The sequence below is a fragment of the Alnus glutinosa genome, chromosome 7 (assembly GCF_958979055.1).
Source record: "Alnus glutinosa chromosome 7, dhAlnGlut1.1, whole genome shotgun sequence".
In the NCBI taxonomy this organism is placed as follows: Eukaryota; Viridiplantae; Streptophyta; class Magnoliopsida; order Fagales; family Betulaceae; genus Alnus; species Alnus glutinosa.
The window spans coordinates 6,988,256-7,005,979 of NC_084892.1; the positions used below are offsets into that span (position 1 = coordinate 6,988,256).

Genomic DNA, 17,724 nt, shown 5'->3' on the forward strand with positions numbered 1-17,724 from the left:
AAACTCGCACCTCTCAGTAAAAATTCAGTGGGTTTCTTCTTCCTTCTTTTATTTTTCTCCTATTTCCTCTGTTATGTTCTTTCTTTTTTTGTTCTTCATCCGGAACACAGAGAGAGACAGAGACAGTGAGAGTGAAAGAAAGAATCATCCCCTTCCTCTTCCTGATTTTCTTCCTTCCTCCTTTTCTCTTTTCTTCTTCTTACTTTTCTCTTTCCTTTTCCATCCGAGTCTCTGAGCAAGAGACGATCGTGGGGAGAAAGGAGAGCTAGAAAGTGAGGGAGACAAGGGAAGGTGAGGGAAATTCAAAGATAAAAGAGAGAAATTGAGAGAGTGAGACCCAGTCCCCTTTCTCCTTTTTATCTTCTATCTTCTTTCTTCTCTTCTAAGACCGAGAGACCCGAGAGAGAGGGAAGCCAACTGAGAGAGAGAGAGACCTGGAGAGAGTGAATCAGAGAGGGAGAACCGAGAGAGAAGAGACCACCGGAGGTTCGATTTTCGGTGGTTGTTACTCGAGAAACCGATGGACAGAGGAGAGGACCCGATGGAGAGGGATCCGAAACCCAGGAGAACCGGAACAGAGACCCGGCCCTCCGACGAGACCCAGACCCGATCCTCCATGGGTCATCGCTGGTGACGGTCCCAGTAGCGGTTTCCGGCGGTTCTGGCCGGAAATCCGGCGACTCCCAGTGGCGATTTCCGGCTTCGCATTCCATGACCCATTTCAACGTTTTCCCGGTGGATTTTTCTAAAAAATCCCCAAAGGTAAATTCCAGTAATTTCCTGTAATTGATAGATAAATTGGAAATTGAGGTTTTATCGACTTTTGCCAAGTTGAACTAATTCCCCTGTTTTTCCTTTGATCGGCCGAATACTGTGATGTTCGTGTATGTGGTGTTTTTGGTGGTTAATCTTTGGGTATTCCGGTGGTGATGAATTTGGAAATTGATGTTGGGTGTTGTTCCGGTCAGTGGATGTGTTTTTAGTGTGTGTGTGTTCGGTTGTCAATAGGTTGTGTTCCCTATTTTGCAGTGCTTCTGTTTGTTGGGTGTGTTTTCCCTGTTTTCCTTCTTAGCTGTGTCTTTTGTTTCTGTTGAGTACGTTTCAATTGGAACATGTTTCAGAATAGAAAAGTTTGGCATATCCTCTGTTTTTCAGTGGGTTGGCTATGGAGATTTTGAGTCCCTGTTTTATTATATTCTGGTTTAGTTAAGTTGTGAGAGTGTTGATTTGTTGGTTAGGAATGATTTTGGTAGTATGGTATTTTGATTGGTGTTTTGAGCGTCAGTGTGTGTGTAGTGGCAGTGTTTTATTATATTTTGATTGGTTATGTATGGGTTTATGTGGGTTGTGGTTAATTCTAGTTAAAGGGTCTAACTAAATAAGTATATTTAGAGTTGGTGTGGTTTTGGGTATTAATGTTTGATTTGCATAAATTAATAAGTTTGGGAATTTTACTGTCCTTAGATAGTTTTAAGTATAGAATAATAAGCTCTAAATAAGGAGCTCATGGTTAAGTTTGTATCCAGAAAGTAGTTGGAGATTTTATAATAGTATAGTATTAATTTTATTTAAAGGTAGGTTTGTAATTTTTAAGCATTTTTATATTATTGCAGATGATGACTTGAGAAACTGCACTAAATGGCTGTAAGTATTTCTATACTTACTGAGGACGAAGCTAGTGGATTTTTCCATGATACTGTGTTTACTGCTTTATTTATTTGTTTGCGCATGTGATCTTACATGTTTTCTATTTTTAACTAAAATGGTTAATAACAAAGCTGGTATGCAGCGGGGGGGTGATGGCTGCCAGTGGAACCTTTGGCTTCCGTGACACTAAATTAATTAAACGGGTTATGACCTTTGGCTCATAGTCTGCTGGGACCTTTGGATTCCAGTAACAAACTAATAAATGTGAGAGTTGGCTAATACAGCTGGGGTGTTGATGGTATTGCCAACTGGGACCGTTGGCTCCCGTGACACGCTAATCCGGACCGTTGGTTCCTTCACGAGAGGAGTGCATAAAATTGATAATTAAGCCTTGCATTTAAAACTGTCATATTACTGTTTTATGGTTAGGTATACATTTAATATATGACTGTGATTAGCTACCACGGATTATATATTGCATATATACGTGACTATAAAACCATATTTGCATTATGTGGCATTTATTAAATAAATCAGCATTCATATTATTATGGGAAACAGTGGACTCACTTAGGTTGTTTTGTGTTTTTATTTCTATATATATATATATACATTGGTGCAGGTTTATAGACAAAGATTAGAGCTCGAGTGGTCTTCAAGTTAAAGATACATAGTTCGTATTTTGTTTGTAGTCTTCTGTGTTTATAGCATTTTATGTTGACAAGATTGCTAATAATTTTCATGTATACTCTTGTGTCACTATGGACACCTGTTTCCATGTATTTGTTCTAAGTATTTTCTAATGAATGTCTAGAGATATTTAATTTAAAAGCTCTGATGTGTTATTTAATCCAAGTCTGTTGGATAAATTATATTCCGCTACCAATTTATAACTCTGATAATGTTGTAGTAATGTCACGTGAAAATCGAAAAATTTTCACTTACGCCTTTTTGTAAAAGGCGGGGCGTTACACACACACACACACACAGCAGGTACCCCGAGACAGACAGCGAATAGAAAGGGAGAGAAAGAAAGTCCGAGAGAGAGAGAAAGAAAAGAGTTGCAGAAAAATAATCAAGGAAGAAGGAGAGAGCTTTGGAGAGAATTTTCTAGTTTTCCGCTTTGTTTTCTTTTCTATTTTTCTGGGCTACAAACCTTGAGCAAGAGGGGGAGAATTGCTGCTGGAACTAAAAGAAAAACTAAGAGAAAGAGAGAAGCAGACTTCCTGCAGAGAGAAACAGAGAATGGGGACGAAGGGAAGAAGGGAAGAGAGCTTCGGCTTTGTGTGTGCAAGACCCATTGCCCATGGTCTCTTTATATAGAAGACCTGAAAGGTGAGGATCATCCCAGCACAATTTCAATCTATGTACAGGAGCCTTGCAGGTGTTCAATGGCAGATTCAAAGAATCAAAATCGACCAATAACACTTATCTCTAACGAACAAGAAGTTCAAATTCAACTAATCTAACTTAATCTATTAACTAAGCTACGATTGTTTGTTTTTAATTTTCTAATGACTTAAAAATGGACTGGGCTTAAACGTGAAGCCAGATGTGGGTTGGGCTGGGCTAATGAAGAATTAAAATGGGCCCACATATTACTAATATTCAATTTTCGCCCAAATCAGGAGTGGTATATTTCACAAGTATTTTCGCACCCTAAACGGAGTTCAAAAATTATGAAATTCGGAGAGTAGCTAGAGAACTTTGAGACGAGTGTTATGGCTTTTGAATCGACCAAAACAGAGTTCGTTTGATCTTACTTTCGTTATTCTAAAGTTTAAGATTCGTTTGAGTTTTTATCAAATTAAAACTATAAATGCTTCTAAATGAATATTTATTTTCATAAATATTCATATTTATTCTTTTACCTTATTATTAGGTCTTTAAATCATATTTTAAGATATTTTATTCAATATCTTAAAATACGGGGTATTACAATCATTCACACGCATCCAATTAAAATAAAACATAAACATAACACTATTGAAATCCAGTACTACCCTCAGAGCATCCTCATTGGCCTCTTCAAAATTTCACTAAATTTTTGTGAAAAAATCAACCTTTTTGAGTTTAACTATCACTTTTAAAAAATTTTTTACATCAAACTCTCTAAAAATTTCTCTATTTTAATTAGTTATTATTTTTTATTGATTTTGGATCAACTACTTTTAACTGTCTTGAACATCAAAATTGCACTGACAAAAGCCAACTCCCTTCATTCAACGTCCAACGGGTATTCTTTAACAACCACCCATCTCCCTGCAAAGGAGATCGATAGCCCAGAACCCAAATTTACAGCTCATACATTCAACGAAAAGGTAGAGGGGGGTTGAATAAGCTTCGAAGTGGCTTAGAAAGATCTCATAGGCTCTCTTTTTAATTTGGTTTTCGGAATTCCGTCTGTGGGAGTTCTCAAAAGTCACCAATTCAGGTACCCAGCCATCATTTTTTCTGGAATTGGTTGATTTGGGTATTGCCTTTTGGATCCGTTTTCAGAAATTCGGGAAAGTTTGTACACTTTGTGGTGGAAATCTTGGTATATTGTTTTAATTTTTTTATTCATTTGAGTTTTTGTTCCTGCAAGTTTCAATGGTAGCTCTTCCCAGTGAGCTATTCATCAGTTGTGCATTTTCTGTTCATTACCGGCAACAGAAGAAACTGGTACAGAGGAACCCAAATGGAGTTGTGCCGATCTGGGTCTAGATTAATTCCTGGTTATACAGCACCTAAGTGAAGTTCAGGAAGAAGATCCTAGGAGTGTCATTAATGAATTCTCGCAATGTTGTATAGCAGAGAGAGCGAGACAGAGAAGGAGAGACAGACAGAGGAAAAGTGAGATGGGCGGGAAGTGAAAATAAAATAATATTTTAATGAATAGCGTGAGAAAATTTGGGGTTAAATTTGGTGAGAGATTCTGATAAGAATTAGTTTAGTGAAATTTTAGAGAGCTCAATGCATAGGATTTTTTGAGAAGTTTCTCCAATATTTAGTGAAAAGTTCAAACTAAAGAGGCCAATGAGGATGCTCTCAGTAAGCAATTTATACTTACAGTCCTTTGTTTCAACGGAGTCCACGGAAATATTAATTGCAGCATTATATTCATGAAATACTAGATTAGCAAATAGTGCTAAGAAAATCATTGTTCACCACTATCTCTTCTAGTTCTTTATTAAATAGAACCATTATTTGTTTGGGTATTACAGTGGCTACATTTTATATTTATAATATATATATATATATATATATATATATTTCCAATTAAATACATTCCCTGTTTAAAATATATTTTGAACATATATTCTTTCTTTTGGTACACATGTTAATAGGCATATATATATATATAATACATAATAGTAATCTCTCTCATTATATATATATATATATATATATATATATATATATATATATATATATATATATAAATATATAAAAAATACATAATAGTAATCTCTCTCATTTTTATTTTTTTATTTTTTTTACACATTCTCACTCACTCAATCATTGCCCTTCACGCGCACGCACACAACAAAGCATCATTGGTATTACACAACTACTCTCACAGTTTTTACAGCGCGCACACATAGGGGTAGAGCCAGGAATTAGTTGGTGGGGGGGGGGGGGGGGGGGGGGGGGCGAACCTAAATAAATATATATAATCCTTCAATATGTGCTCCCGCTTGTAAAATAAAAGAAAACAAGTCTTAAACAGTTAAACTTAACTTTATAATAAATCATAAGTTATAACTGTATACAAAAGTTACATGTTTATAAAATCATATTTAAAAATAAATTTTCTTCCGAATACAAAAGCGTTCTAGTTTGCTATAGATACGTACAAAAAAAAAAAAAAAATCCAAAAAAGAACTTCATATCTCCTTCGAATTGTGCTCAACGTCGATGATCTTTCATGGAATAAAACTCATTCATTATCATCTCTGTCGTGAAATCCTTAGCAATTTATTTCTCGATATAAACTACCAAATTATCTGCTAGAAACTCATCTTCCATTCTACACGTAATCTAGTTTTTACAAGTTTTATGACAGAAAATGCTCGTTCAGTAGTAGCGGTAGAAACAGGGAGAGTCAACACTAGACGAATCAACTTGTCAATCAAATTATAAATCTTCGATTTTCCTGAAATTGCTAATCCTCTGCACAACTCAGATAAAGTGGACATATTCTGAAAATCTGAATGTTTTGACACATCAAGCCTATAATGATCCAATTGAAATCTCAAAATGATTTTCTCTTGCTCAGTAAAATTTTGAGGATAGAACTTCTCAACTAAGCTGCATATATCATCGATCTTAAATGAATTGTATACATCTTGGGGGCTCAAAGCGGCACTAAGACGAAGAAGGTCCACTGCATGCTCACTAAATCTATTATCCAGTTCTTGCAATTGGAAGACTACTACAAATTGCAGCAATAAATACATCAATTCTAAAATGATGCTCCATTGTCATGGAAGATTCTTCATTTTGGCGACATGGTACAAGCATTCATATCAGGAACATCAATTTCTTTTTTTTTTTCACAAAATGATTTAACAGTATCAAGGAAAGGCTCTCATTTTTCATTTCTCAAATTTTGAAGAAGTGATTTTGTAGTTGAAACCACTTTCATGGCATTTAAAATGTTTTGAGAATTTTTTTGCAAAGCTTGACAAAGACACTGAGTAAATCCCATAATCTCTTTCATCAAATGTAAGATAAAAACAAATTCAAATGATGTTAATACCATATAAGCCGCTTCAACATCACCGCGTTGAGAATAGTTGGTTCCCTCCTTTGAGATTGTGTCGAGAATTGAACAAGTTGCACGAAACATTTTTATCAAGCTACAAACAAAATTAAAATGAGAAGACCATCGAGTATCTCCAGGTCGTTGCAAAGTACCAATTTGATTTGCCCCCCTTCTAGTCTCAATTTCATTAGAAGCAATCATACTTTCAATCTCAACAACTTGAGTAGATTGCAATTCACCATTGCGTTTTGAAGAACCAACAACAATGTTGATAATAAAATTCAAATTCTCAAAGAACCGATGAACATATTTTACTTCTCTAGACGCTACAACCAAAGCTAATTGTAGCTTATGAGCAAAGCAATGCACATAATATGCATATGGACATTTTCTAAGAAATAAAGCTTGTAACACATTCCATTCACCACGCATATTACTACCTCCATCATATCCCTGACATCGAATATTTTGAATTTTGAGGTCGTTACAAGAAATGACATCATATATCTTTCTTTTTTTTTAAAGTTAATGCAGTAGTATCTTTGATATAGACAACATGAAAGAATCTCTCTCGAATAAAACTATCATTATAACAAATCTCAAAATGATTGCCATTTGCTTCTTTTTTGACTCATCCCGATCGAGCTTCATCAACAAGAATGCAAAATTTAGCATCCCCAATTTCTTTGTGAATCACATCTCGCACTTTAGTTGCAAAGATATGCAAAATTTATTTTTGAATTTGGGGTGATGTATATTTGGCATTTCGTGGAGCATTTGTCAACATAACTCTATCAACTTTATCATTAAAAGTTGTTAAAAACTTTATCAATTCAATGAAGTTACCTTGATTTTTTGAGTCGGAGCTTTCATCATGACCTCTGAATGCACATGCTTAGAATGCTAGCCATCAAACACTATCTATTGAGGTTTTGAGCCGCAATCGATTATTATCTATTTCTTGTGATGACTGTTTTTCAATCAACTTGCCAATATGCCGTGAATAATTCTTCAGATCTTCACAACATTTCACAGCAATTTTATGTGGTGAATTTGGGTCTGTCCCCACATGCCCCATTAAAAGACAATTCATTCCATCGTTCACCTTTTTCCAATTCTTAAAACCTTTCACTATAAATGCATTTGATCTTGGACGGCCTGTTGATTTCTTAGCAAAAATATAACATGGATGACAAAAGATAGCATCCTTTGATTCTGAATACTCCAACCAAGTTGAGTATGTTTAAAACCAAGAAGCTTGAAATCGACGACGATGATTCTTTGGTCTTGAAACTGGATATTCTATAGGTTTAAGAATAGGTTGACATAGGCCAGCTCTAAGATAAGTACATCGCATTTTATCTTGTAAGTTTACAAGAAATTCCTATATTTGTGGATGTTTTCCTGAATCATGTTGCAAAGAGGTGACATCAATTTCTTCAGGAATGATTCTTGGACATTTGGAAGGCCGCTCATCAGTCATTGAAGCATTAAGATCCGTTGCTAACGGTCTATTTAAATGTGTATCACTATTAACCTCTAAATGACTCGCATATTTTTTCTTAAAGAATGAATCAATTGTTTTTGGTCTACTCATATTTTTCTAAGCTGTAAGAAAAATTTATAGATTAATAAATTAACTAAAAAGTACCTAGAAATATAAGATCTTTATTAGAATTTTTTTATTTATAATAGTTCTAATTAGTATTAACAACCAAAAAAGCAACGAATGATTAACTAAATCAAAAAACCCATCAAAGTAGAAGAAAAAAAAATCAATAATCAAAGTAACTATTAAGAATCTTAATCTACCCAAAATAACAAACACAAAAAAATATAAACTACTTGACAAATAAACTAAGCACAATTAATAGGACACGAGAAAAATGAGTACCTTTCAGTGAAGCAATGTTTTCTTGAGCTTGAGGAGTTTCTTGAAAACAAATCAAAGACAATAATGTGCTAGCTGAATGCTGCAAACCAATAATAATAATAAAAAAAATGAAACACAATTAAAAAAAGAGGCATACTTAATTTTTTTTTTTTTTTTGTGTATTTATTTTGTAAGCTTCTTAAGAATTCTATCTAGATTAAATACTGGAAAAACAAATTAAATAATAAAAACAAATATAAAAATTTTTTATCATTCAAAAACAAATATTAACAAAGCATATTTGATTAATTGGTTATTTTCTTACATTAATCACATATCACATTTAAAATTTTAATCATTTGATTCCTAATAAAAAAATCTCATATCCAAAATCAAAACGTTCCAGAACTTCCAACAAATCCATTGGTCCCTTTTGAAAAGAAAGAATCTTTTCATCAAAAAAAAAAATCTTCCACCACAAGTCCACAACAAACAAAATACATTACCAATTTACCACATTTCTCAATTCTCTCCCGATCTCCCCAGTCCCCACCCATGGTCTGATGGTCCCACGCATCAAAGCATTGAAGTCATTAAGTCAAAGTGGGTCTTTCAGTTTTTCTAATTTATACTTTCTAGGACCTTCTAAGTTCTATCATTCTGGCTTCAACATTACTACAAATGACAAACCCACAGACCACAATATTCCTAATTTCATTTTCCTTAATTTCATTTCTCCCCTCACGCCTCTCTCAAAGTCTCAAACACAACATCTCGTCATCTCACGCCTCTCTCAAACACAGCATAGAAAAGAAAAGAAAAATTGGCGTAGGGCAGATAACTCACGTCTCAGTGTCTCACGGTGACGGACGACAGTGTCTCGAGGCTAGATGAACAGCATGGACCGCGCGACGTAGCGTCGGGTGCGTGGAAGACAGTGGATGTACAGTCTCTCAGATCTCAGTTCTCTCCCTTCTGAGCCTCTCAGTATTTTCAGGACTGAACCAGAACATTTTTTTTTCTTTTTCTTGGGGTTTGGGTGATACTTGACAGAAAGTTATTGAGGAAAATTTGAGACAGTTGAAAACTGAAAAGCAAATTTTGCATTTGCCCCATTTTCTCTTGTGAAGTGTGAATTTTTTTGATTGATATTTCAGTGATTTCACATTTGCCGTGTTGGAGAGGATTTGATTGCTGTCTCATGTCTGTCGATATTATTTTTTTTTTCCCTATGACCTTATATGCTGCGTAGCTGTGATTTTTTTTTTATTATTATGATTTTTTTCTTTTTTAAGATTCAAGTGCCTGAACTACAACACTGATGCTTGAGGATAATTTTTTTTTTTTTTTTTAAGAAAAAAAATAGTAGTATTTGAGTAAATTTTTAGGGGATTTTTCTAAATCTCATTTTTACTTATTAAAAACAAAATTAGGGGGGGTTGAATTCAATTTTTGCAGGGGCCATTAGTGCATTAACCCAAAAAAAAAAAAAAAAAAAAATTTAGAAGTCAATTTTTTTTTTTTTGGTGGGGGGCAACGTGCCTCCGCCCCTGCGCGCACACATACACTTGTCTTTATTACAAAAGTCCACTTATCTCTAACTCCCACATGCAACACTGCACACATGTTCACTGCACAAATAACCACACACACACTCACGGTTTTCCACTTCAAAGTGCACAACACATATATTTTACCTCTCAATCCCACACTTACACGTTTTACCAAACACTCATAGCACACACACACATGTTTCACTCTAACACTTTCAATCCACTTCACGGTTTTTCACCCTCCATGCGCACAATACACACGTCTCTATGTCAAACACCAAACACACACAAACATATCATTTTATCAAGCACTAATAGTACATGTTCACCCCTAAAAACAGACCTACTTACTCACTTTACATGCACACACTTTTCAAGTCACTCACGCACCTGTTTCTATTTTAAGCACACTTGTTTTGTTTTATAGTACACACGCGATCACTTCCTTTTCTTTTCAAATCTGCTATGTGTGTGTGTGTGTGTGTGTGTGTGTGTGTATATATATATAACTAAACATACATATCACTCTTTCATCTAGACATTTATTCACATATACATATCATGTTGATTTTCTGTTTTAGGAAGCTTACCGGTTTCTCCTAGAATAAAATAAGTGCTGCACTTATTTCTTCTTCACTGCTGTGAACCGAACTTGGGAGGCTTTAGTAACCGAATAAAAGAGGAAAGATGAGAGAAATATTCTATGATGCAAAAGAGAAGAGAATTCCTCTGTTATACCGAGCAAGGAGAAAACTTATTGCAGGGTGTGAAAGCAGGAGTTGTTTTCTCTTCGATGAAGTGTTGCTGTCCGAAGGTTAGAGGCTGGTTTGAGAGTTCAAACTGAGTTCTTTTTCTGTCTCTAAGCTACTAACCGAATAAGTAAGGAATGAAGCTAAAACTGAACTTCATTTTTTGTTTTTCTATTGTAAACCGTAAGACATAGTGGAGTGATCAGAGTGGCTTTTCTGGGTCATTTCTAAATTCTGTTTGATGGTGAGATAAGGGGAAGAAAAACTGCTTCTCTGATTTTCTGTATAGACAAAGAGAGATAGAGAGTTGCATAAATTCGTTCACAAGGAAAAGGAGTTCCGGTTTCTGATTTTCCTAAAAATGGTAGAAGCTCATCTTCATTTGTTATAGAGAACTCGAATGGTTTAGATTAACACCAACTTAATCATCCACGGACAGGGAGAACATAGGTGTTTCGGTGATGGCTTCAAAGGACAAAAAAAAATCATTAGTTTTCCTAAATATCTCTTATCCTTTCTAACTACAATTTAAACCACAACTAATTCGACTAACTATCTAATTTCCGGTTTTAACATAACTAAACTTCACATACGTGCTTTTAGATTTATGAATCAACTCTAAAATATCATGTTTAGCAATGATGAGCACTTAACAAAAATCTCCTACACGTTATGCACATTGTTCACTCAGTAACTTCAAGTCGGTTAACTCTTGTATTATTCACTAACTAATTCTGGTTCATGCTCCTACTGTGTTTATTGCATGGGCTGAGTTTGATTCTACTTAAGCTAAGTTTTGTTGTGTCTATGATGATGATTCTTTTTAATAAAATACCTTGATAGATGGTGCTTACATCTAGTCTACATATATTGTGAATTTTAGCATCCGAATGGTCACACACACACACACACACACACACACACATTTCTTGGGCGTTACAAAAATTGATGGGGTAAAAAATAAAAGTTTTAAACTTAATGGGGCAAAAAGGTATTTAACCCTTATTTTTATTGCCTCTGATTTTCTCGAAATAAAGGTCCAAGTCTCATTGGTTTTATTGATGTACATCAAAACAGAATAGGATCATCTCCATTGTGGTCAGAATTTGAAGTTAGTACATTTAACGATGTATATGAAGTCAATATTAGCACGCATTTTAAAATTTTAAAATAATATTAAATCATATACACCATTAGATGCATCAACTTTAAATTCTGATCAATTTCATATGAAAATTGAGAGGATCTTATTCTGTGTCAAAACTACCTAGGCCAAATGGCCTTTTCAACATGTTAGCACCCACATAATTGCCAAATCATCCAAACAATTTGTAATTTTTTAATTTTTTTTTGGGTGATACGACAATTATGTGGGTGCAGACATGTCGCAAGGGATATGTGTTGTGTTCCTAATGGTGCTAAGTAGTAGTGACATGGCGGCAGGGACGGAGGGAGGGGGGCTGGCAGGGGCCATGCCCCCTCCCCCCCCCAATTTCCAAAATTTATTAGGTGAATTTTTATTTTATTTTTTTCTAAAAAATTAAAAAAATATAAGGTAAAAATAAAAATTTAGCTTATTTGGCCGCTACCAAATTTTTTTTTTTGGCCATTGGCCCCTGTCCATAAATATTTCTAGCTCCGTCCTTGCGTGGCGGATCGTTAGTTTTTGGACGGAAAACTTGACTAAGGTACCAATTCGGTCTTTTTCCAAAACTGAGGTGCCATCCGTGATTCAAATTGAAACTCAGGTACCAAAAAATAAAGTTTCCAAAACTAAGGTACCAATAAAGTATTTAATCCTATATTTTATTTGTTGCCGGTTTTTCTAAAAATTTTGTGGTTGTATCCGTTATCTAATAAATCTAATGCATTCTCCTACTTTATCAAGTTTAAATGTCTTGTAGAAAACCTATTTTCCACAAAAATTAAGCAATTCTAAAGTGATGGTGGTGATGAATTTGTTTACTCACTTTCTATATATTCTTTTAATTTCTCACAACATGGAATTTTATACTGCATTACATGGCATTTTATTTCCGAACAAAATGGGATAGCCGAGAGAAAACACTTGCACATAATTGAGATTGGGTTATCTTTATTTACTTGCCCATTCTCATCTTCCCTCTATCTATTTAGTAGATGCATTTTACACTGCACTTTATTTAATTAACAAAATGTCCAAACCAACTTTAAAATTTGCTACACCATATAATCTTTCTATTTGACAAAGATCCTGATTACTTTAAGTTAAGAGTTTTTCGGATGTGTTTATTACCCTCTTATTCGGCCCTATATTGACATAAACTTGAGTTTCACAACATAAGGTGTATTTTCCAAGGCTATAGTTCAAATAAAAAAAGGTTATAGGTTTCTACAATGTCTTGATCCCTCTTTCAACGGTGTTTAAATTTCTCAGCATGTAGTGTTTAATGAGAATGTGTTTTATGTACAGGATGATGCTCTTGTCTCCAAGCCTTCTAGTATTTCTTCTCAGATTGTTTTCCCTTCATCAAATACGGTTATCCCCTCTCACTTATTTTTCCAATCTATTGCTACTTCTCCACAAATTTCTTCTTAGCAACATGATCATTCTTGTTAGGTTTTAGAAATTGGCCCTATTCAATGTTCAAAACTATTAGTTGTTGTCCCTTTATTCTCCCAATTGTTTGGTGCGAAAAAATGATGTGTTTAGAAGGCGTTAGAATGTTGTCATGACGGTTTCAAAATTTGAAAGAACAAAATTGTAACGTCAAACATAATAATTAGGTGTTAAAAACATGAATTAAACTAATTAAGTGAGTAATTAGGTAAAATGAGGAAAAAGAACACTTAGAAAATGTTTAGAATTGAACTTCTTAGTTGGGCGTCTGGACGGGCACTTACTGTGTCTGGGCAGGTCAAGCAGTAGGGTCATGTCTGCTGCCGTGTCCAGACAGCTAGTAGACATATCTTCTCGGGAATTTCAGTTTCATGCACGTCCGGACGGAACATTTTGGTGTCCAAACAGCATTACCCGAGAGTTCAGATACGCAACTTCACACACGAGTGTCCGGATGACTTATTTACCTATCCGGATAGGCTTGGGTATAAATTGGTTGAGCGAGTTTTCAACATATTTCTCTCCATTCTGTCTCCTAGGGTTTGATTCTAAACCCTAGATTTCAGTAGTTGATGCCTTCAAACGTGAATCCGACATCAGAAACGTGATCCTCGTTGCAAGATCTATATTTTCACCGATTGTTTTGAGGTAAATTCGAAAATCTTAGCTTTGTTTCCCTTTGTGTTGATTTTCGAGGGGTTTGGGCTTAATCTCTCAATTTCCTTTAGGTATTGTGTATTTTGTGGTGTTTTGAACGAGTTCCGAGTATTAAGTTTCATTTTGGTGAGAAATCAAGGTAAGACCCAAAACCTTAGATTTTTTGTCTAAGTGTTTTAAATTGGTGAATTTTGTGTCTAAGCCTAAGATTATCTTATGGGTTAGTATTATTAGTTGATGGGTTGTTTAATGGAACTCTTGAAATTTATGGGTTTTCCATAGGTCTTAGCTCTTGATCAAATCAATAACTTAAGTGAAAAATTTAGAGTTAGAGATATTATAGGCTAGTCTTAATGTGTCGTTGTAATGTATTATACAAAGTACATTGCGAGGCTTACATCAAAAAATTCCTTCATAAGCCGTTAGTCAATCATCAAAGGTGAGTATTCAACTCACTGAGAAAATATACTACTTTAATGAAGTTTTATGGTGTATAAAATGTTATGTTATTCTAAAACTCGAGCCAATGATATTTTAGGATAGTATTTGTATGTGGATGCTCTCAATACCTTTAATTATATTGAGTAATAATTTGATGATTTCTGGGCTTTGGAATATGTTTATGGAAATGTGAAATGTGTTATGTTTTTAAATGATTTCAAATGAATTGAGATTTATGTTTTCATGATGTATTTGAAAAGAGAAATAGAAGCATGCAAAATTATATGATGCATATGTGTATGATAGTATGATCATGATGAGTATAAGAAATGATAAGCATGAGCATGAAACGAAGTCATTAATGCTGAACGTAAGACCAAGGTTTAAAGGTACCTTTGCAGAGGAAGTGTAAGACCAGTGGGTATAAAGCCCCACGACATCAGAAACAAGACTCAAGGTTCGAGTCCCATGACACATAGCAACCAAAGCAAGTGTAAGACCAGTGAGTATAAAGCCCAACGGCATCAGCAACAGAAAATAAGGAAAACAGATGTAAGGCAAGCATGACATGATGTGTGATATGTAGTTATAGCTAGACTGCGTAGTTGATTTATATGGAATTTCATACTAGATGTATTAATATACTTATAAGTTTGAATGGAACAGAACATATGTATATTGTTATGGCTAGAGTGTAAATGATGTTTTACAAGGCTTCATGCTTAGATGTGCTTAGATACTCGTGTTTCCCGAAGGTTTAAAAATACCTGTATCTCTGTATAGCGGAGTTATGATACCACTTGTTTTCTACTTACACGTACCCGTATGCTTGTATTTTCCGAAGATTTAGAAAGCTTGTATACGAGTATGGCTTAGTCATATGATATATGTATAAATATGTGTATAAAATAGTAAGATTTATTTTGTTTACAAGTGCCTGTGTTTACCATACCATCTACGAAACATTTTAAAACGAAATATTTATACTAATGGTAGTTGATATAGTAAAAGTAAGGTAGAAAGGAAAATAGTTAGCCCATTATGAAAACTCAATAAGTTTTATAATATTGAGTTTGTGGACTCATACTTTCATCTATGCGGACATGGCTACCACTACGATTGTGTAGATGTTGATGCTTTGGCTGCAGGCATCGCAGATGTCGATGATGACCATGTGGTGTTGTATTTGTGATACTATAACTGAAGCTCTTCACGACAGTTGTATTTATTGGACTTGTGGATAGTCAATATTTTGTATAGACTTTGTAATCCTGGCTTGTGTCGTATGTGACATCACTTTTGTATAGCCATTCTTTTGTTATATAATTAATATATTAATAAGCTTTAAACAGATGTACAGTTAAATGCCTCTGATGTTGTAATTACAATTTTTAGTTAATGAATTTAGTTTCCACTGCAATGTGTTTTATCTTTGAAGAGTATATCGACGGAGTTGGTGAGGAAAGGTACTTAAAGAAGATTGGCTAGATCGGAAGCAAGCAGGAAGCTTGTTGTCATACAGAATCTTAGATTTACAAAATGGGGTTTGGTAAGTTTCTATAATGTATTTTGAATATCCTTTATGATAGTGATTGTCCAGGTTTAACTGCCCCATAATGATTTTTCCCTTTGACATGTTCTTAGGATTTTTCACTTTGTAACCAAAATATTTGTGTTATGGTGATGTGTTTTTGTTGAATATTGTTATTTACATTTCTTGCTTGTGTGTTTGATTTGGAGGTTTGAATTCGGTCCCGTGTTCTTTCAATTCTTCTTTCAATATTGCTAGTGATGCATCCACTACTACTAATGAGTCCACACCTCTTTGTGTGTCAACTGCTTCCCTGCTACTGCTTCTATGTTGCCTTCCCCTGTTGCACATGAGTATCAGGTATGAGTCCAAACTCTTTTGTGTCTCTGCCCCTTCTTGATCAGTCCATCGCAATTTTAGATATTGCTTCTACTACTTCCACTCATTTTTTCACTTGGTCCCGAATAGCTTCACTCAAACCCAAATCATTTATTGATTGTCAACTCTTATAATCCTCTAAACATCCACTTAAAGCTTTAAATTTTGTGACTTTACCTCTTGAACCTTTGCGACAATCAAAATGCGATTCATATTGCACATAATGATGTCTTCCACGAACGCACTAAGCACATTGAGCTTGACTATTATTGTGTGCATTACCATTTTTTGTAGGGAACTCTTTGCTTTTGTCCTATTACATCTGTTGACCAATTGGCTAATGTGTTCACTAAAGCACTTCCACGTGGACGTTTCCACAATCTTGTTTCTAAACTCAAGTTGGTATCTACATTACCACCTTCAATTTGAAGAGGGATGTTAGAATATATTTAAAAATATTCTGATTTTGTATATTGGTATGATATCTCATATATTGATTTATTTCCTAATAGAGTTTGATTTTATTTTGTAATATTTTACATTTAATTCTTTGATCGTATTTCCTATTCTAACCAGCTTTATTCAACTATAAATAGGCCTAATATATACCTCAGTTCAAGTTTTTTATTCTCTAATTATCCTTGACATGACTATTAGTTAATATCATATAGAATAGACGAATGAGGTGAGTTTATTAAAAATTCAAAGACTAAAAAATGGCAAAAAAGAAAGCATCCATTCCCCTTTCTATATGCTTTCCTTACAATTATTATCTTTAAGAATCCCCAATGTAAATTTCTTATTACAAATACTTATATTTGTACTTTGGCATTATGGGGGTTTTAGGCCCAATACTCACAAACCAAATAATTATATTGGCCCAATGGTTAAGGGCCTAACTTCCAATATTTGTCCTCGTTCCACCAAAAATTGGAACCAATGCATTGGGTACCCGAATCTTGGGCTTGGAAGGGTCCTTGACTCAATTATAACCCAATGTAAAAGGAAGCTATTATATGTAGAGGCCAATGAAACGTTGTATTCATGTAACTTGGTTATCTTCTTTTTATTTCTTTAATTTATTATAAAAAAACACGTAAAACATTATAGATTAGTCTTAGGTCTGTATATCAGTTTAAGCCTATAGAGTTAGGGCTTTAATTTATGTACTATTTTTCGAAAGAGAAAAGAAAGAATTGAAAATTATGATGATAAAGATTTTGATCAATGATAAAAAAGGCTTAAAAGCAAGCAAGAATGCTAAATTTCAAATGGGATCTAATTTTTGAAATAAGATATACACGTAGAATAATTAATTAAAATAAGAGTTAAATTAGGTTGACAAGATTTAAATTAAAAAAGATATTTGATGCCATATTTAAGTTGCTAATTATTTCAAAAAAATATTAAGTTGATAAAAAATGGGTTAATAATAAAAAAACCCGATAAACTATAAGTCGTTTTTAAAGTAGCTTCCTGAACTACTAAGTGTAGTAATGACCCCTTAAACTACCAGAAAGTGTCAACAATGCTCATTTTGTCGAAA

At 34.2% G+C, this 17,724-nt stretch overlaps 1 protein-coding gene across 1 annotated transcript; it reads right to left on the reverse strand.

Annotated features, from left to right (window-relative positions):
- Nucleotides 1-5,639: 5,639 nt before the first annotated feature.
- On the reverse strand, nucleotides 5,640-6,829 carry LOC133873191 (uncharacterized). The gene is made up of 2 exons (XM_062310923.1): nucleotides 6,550-6,829; nucleotides 5,640-6,064 (listed from the first exon to the last, which is right to left on the reverse strand). Exons 1-2 carry the CDS (start codon nucleotides 6,827-6,829, stop codon nucleotides 5,640-5,642), a joined length of 705 nt encoding a protein of 234 aa, XP_062166907.1.
- Between the last annotated feature and the right edge of the window lie 10,895 nt (nucleotides 6,830-17,724).

What these genes read in the sequence shown, in the direction of transcription:
- LOC133873191 (XM_062310923.1), bottom strand. Translation starts at nt 6,829, where the DNA reads ATGCGTGGTGAATGGAATGTGTTACAAGCTTTATTTCTTAGAAAATGT. An exon ending in AAGGGGGGCAAATCAAATTG is followed by an intron (nt 6,065 to 6,549) that starts GTACTTTGCAAC and finishes TGCAATTTGTAG; the next exon opens with TAGTCTTCCAATTGCAAGAA.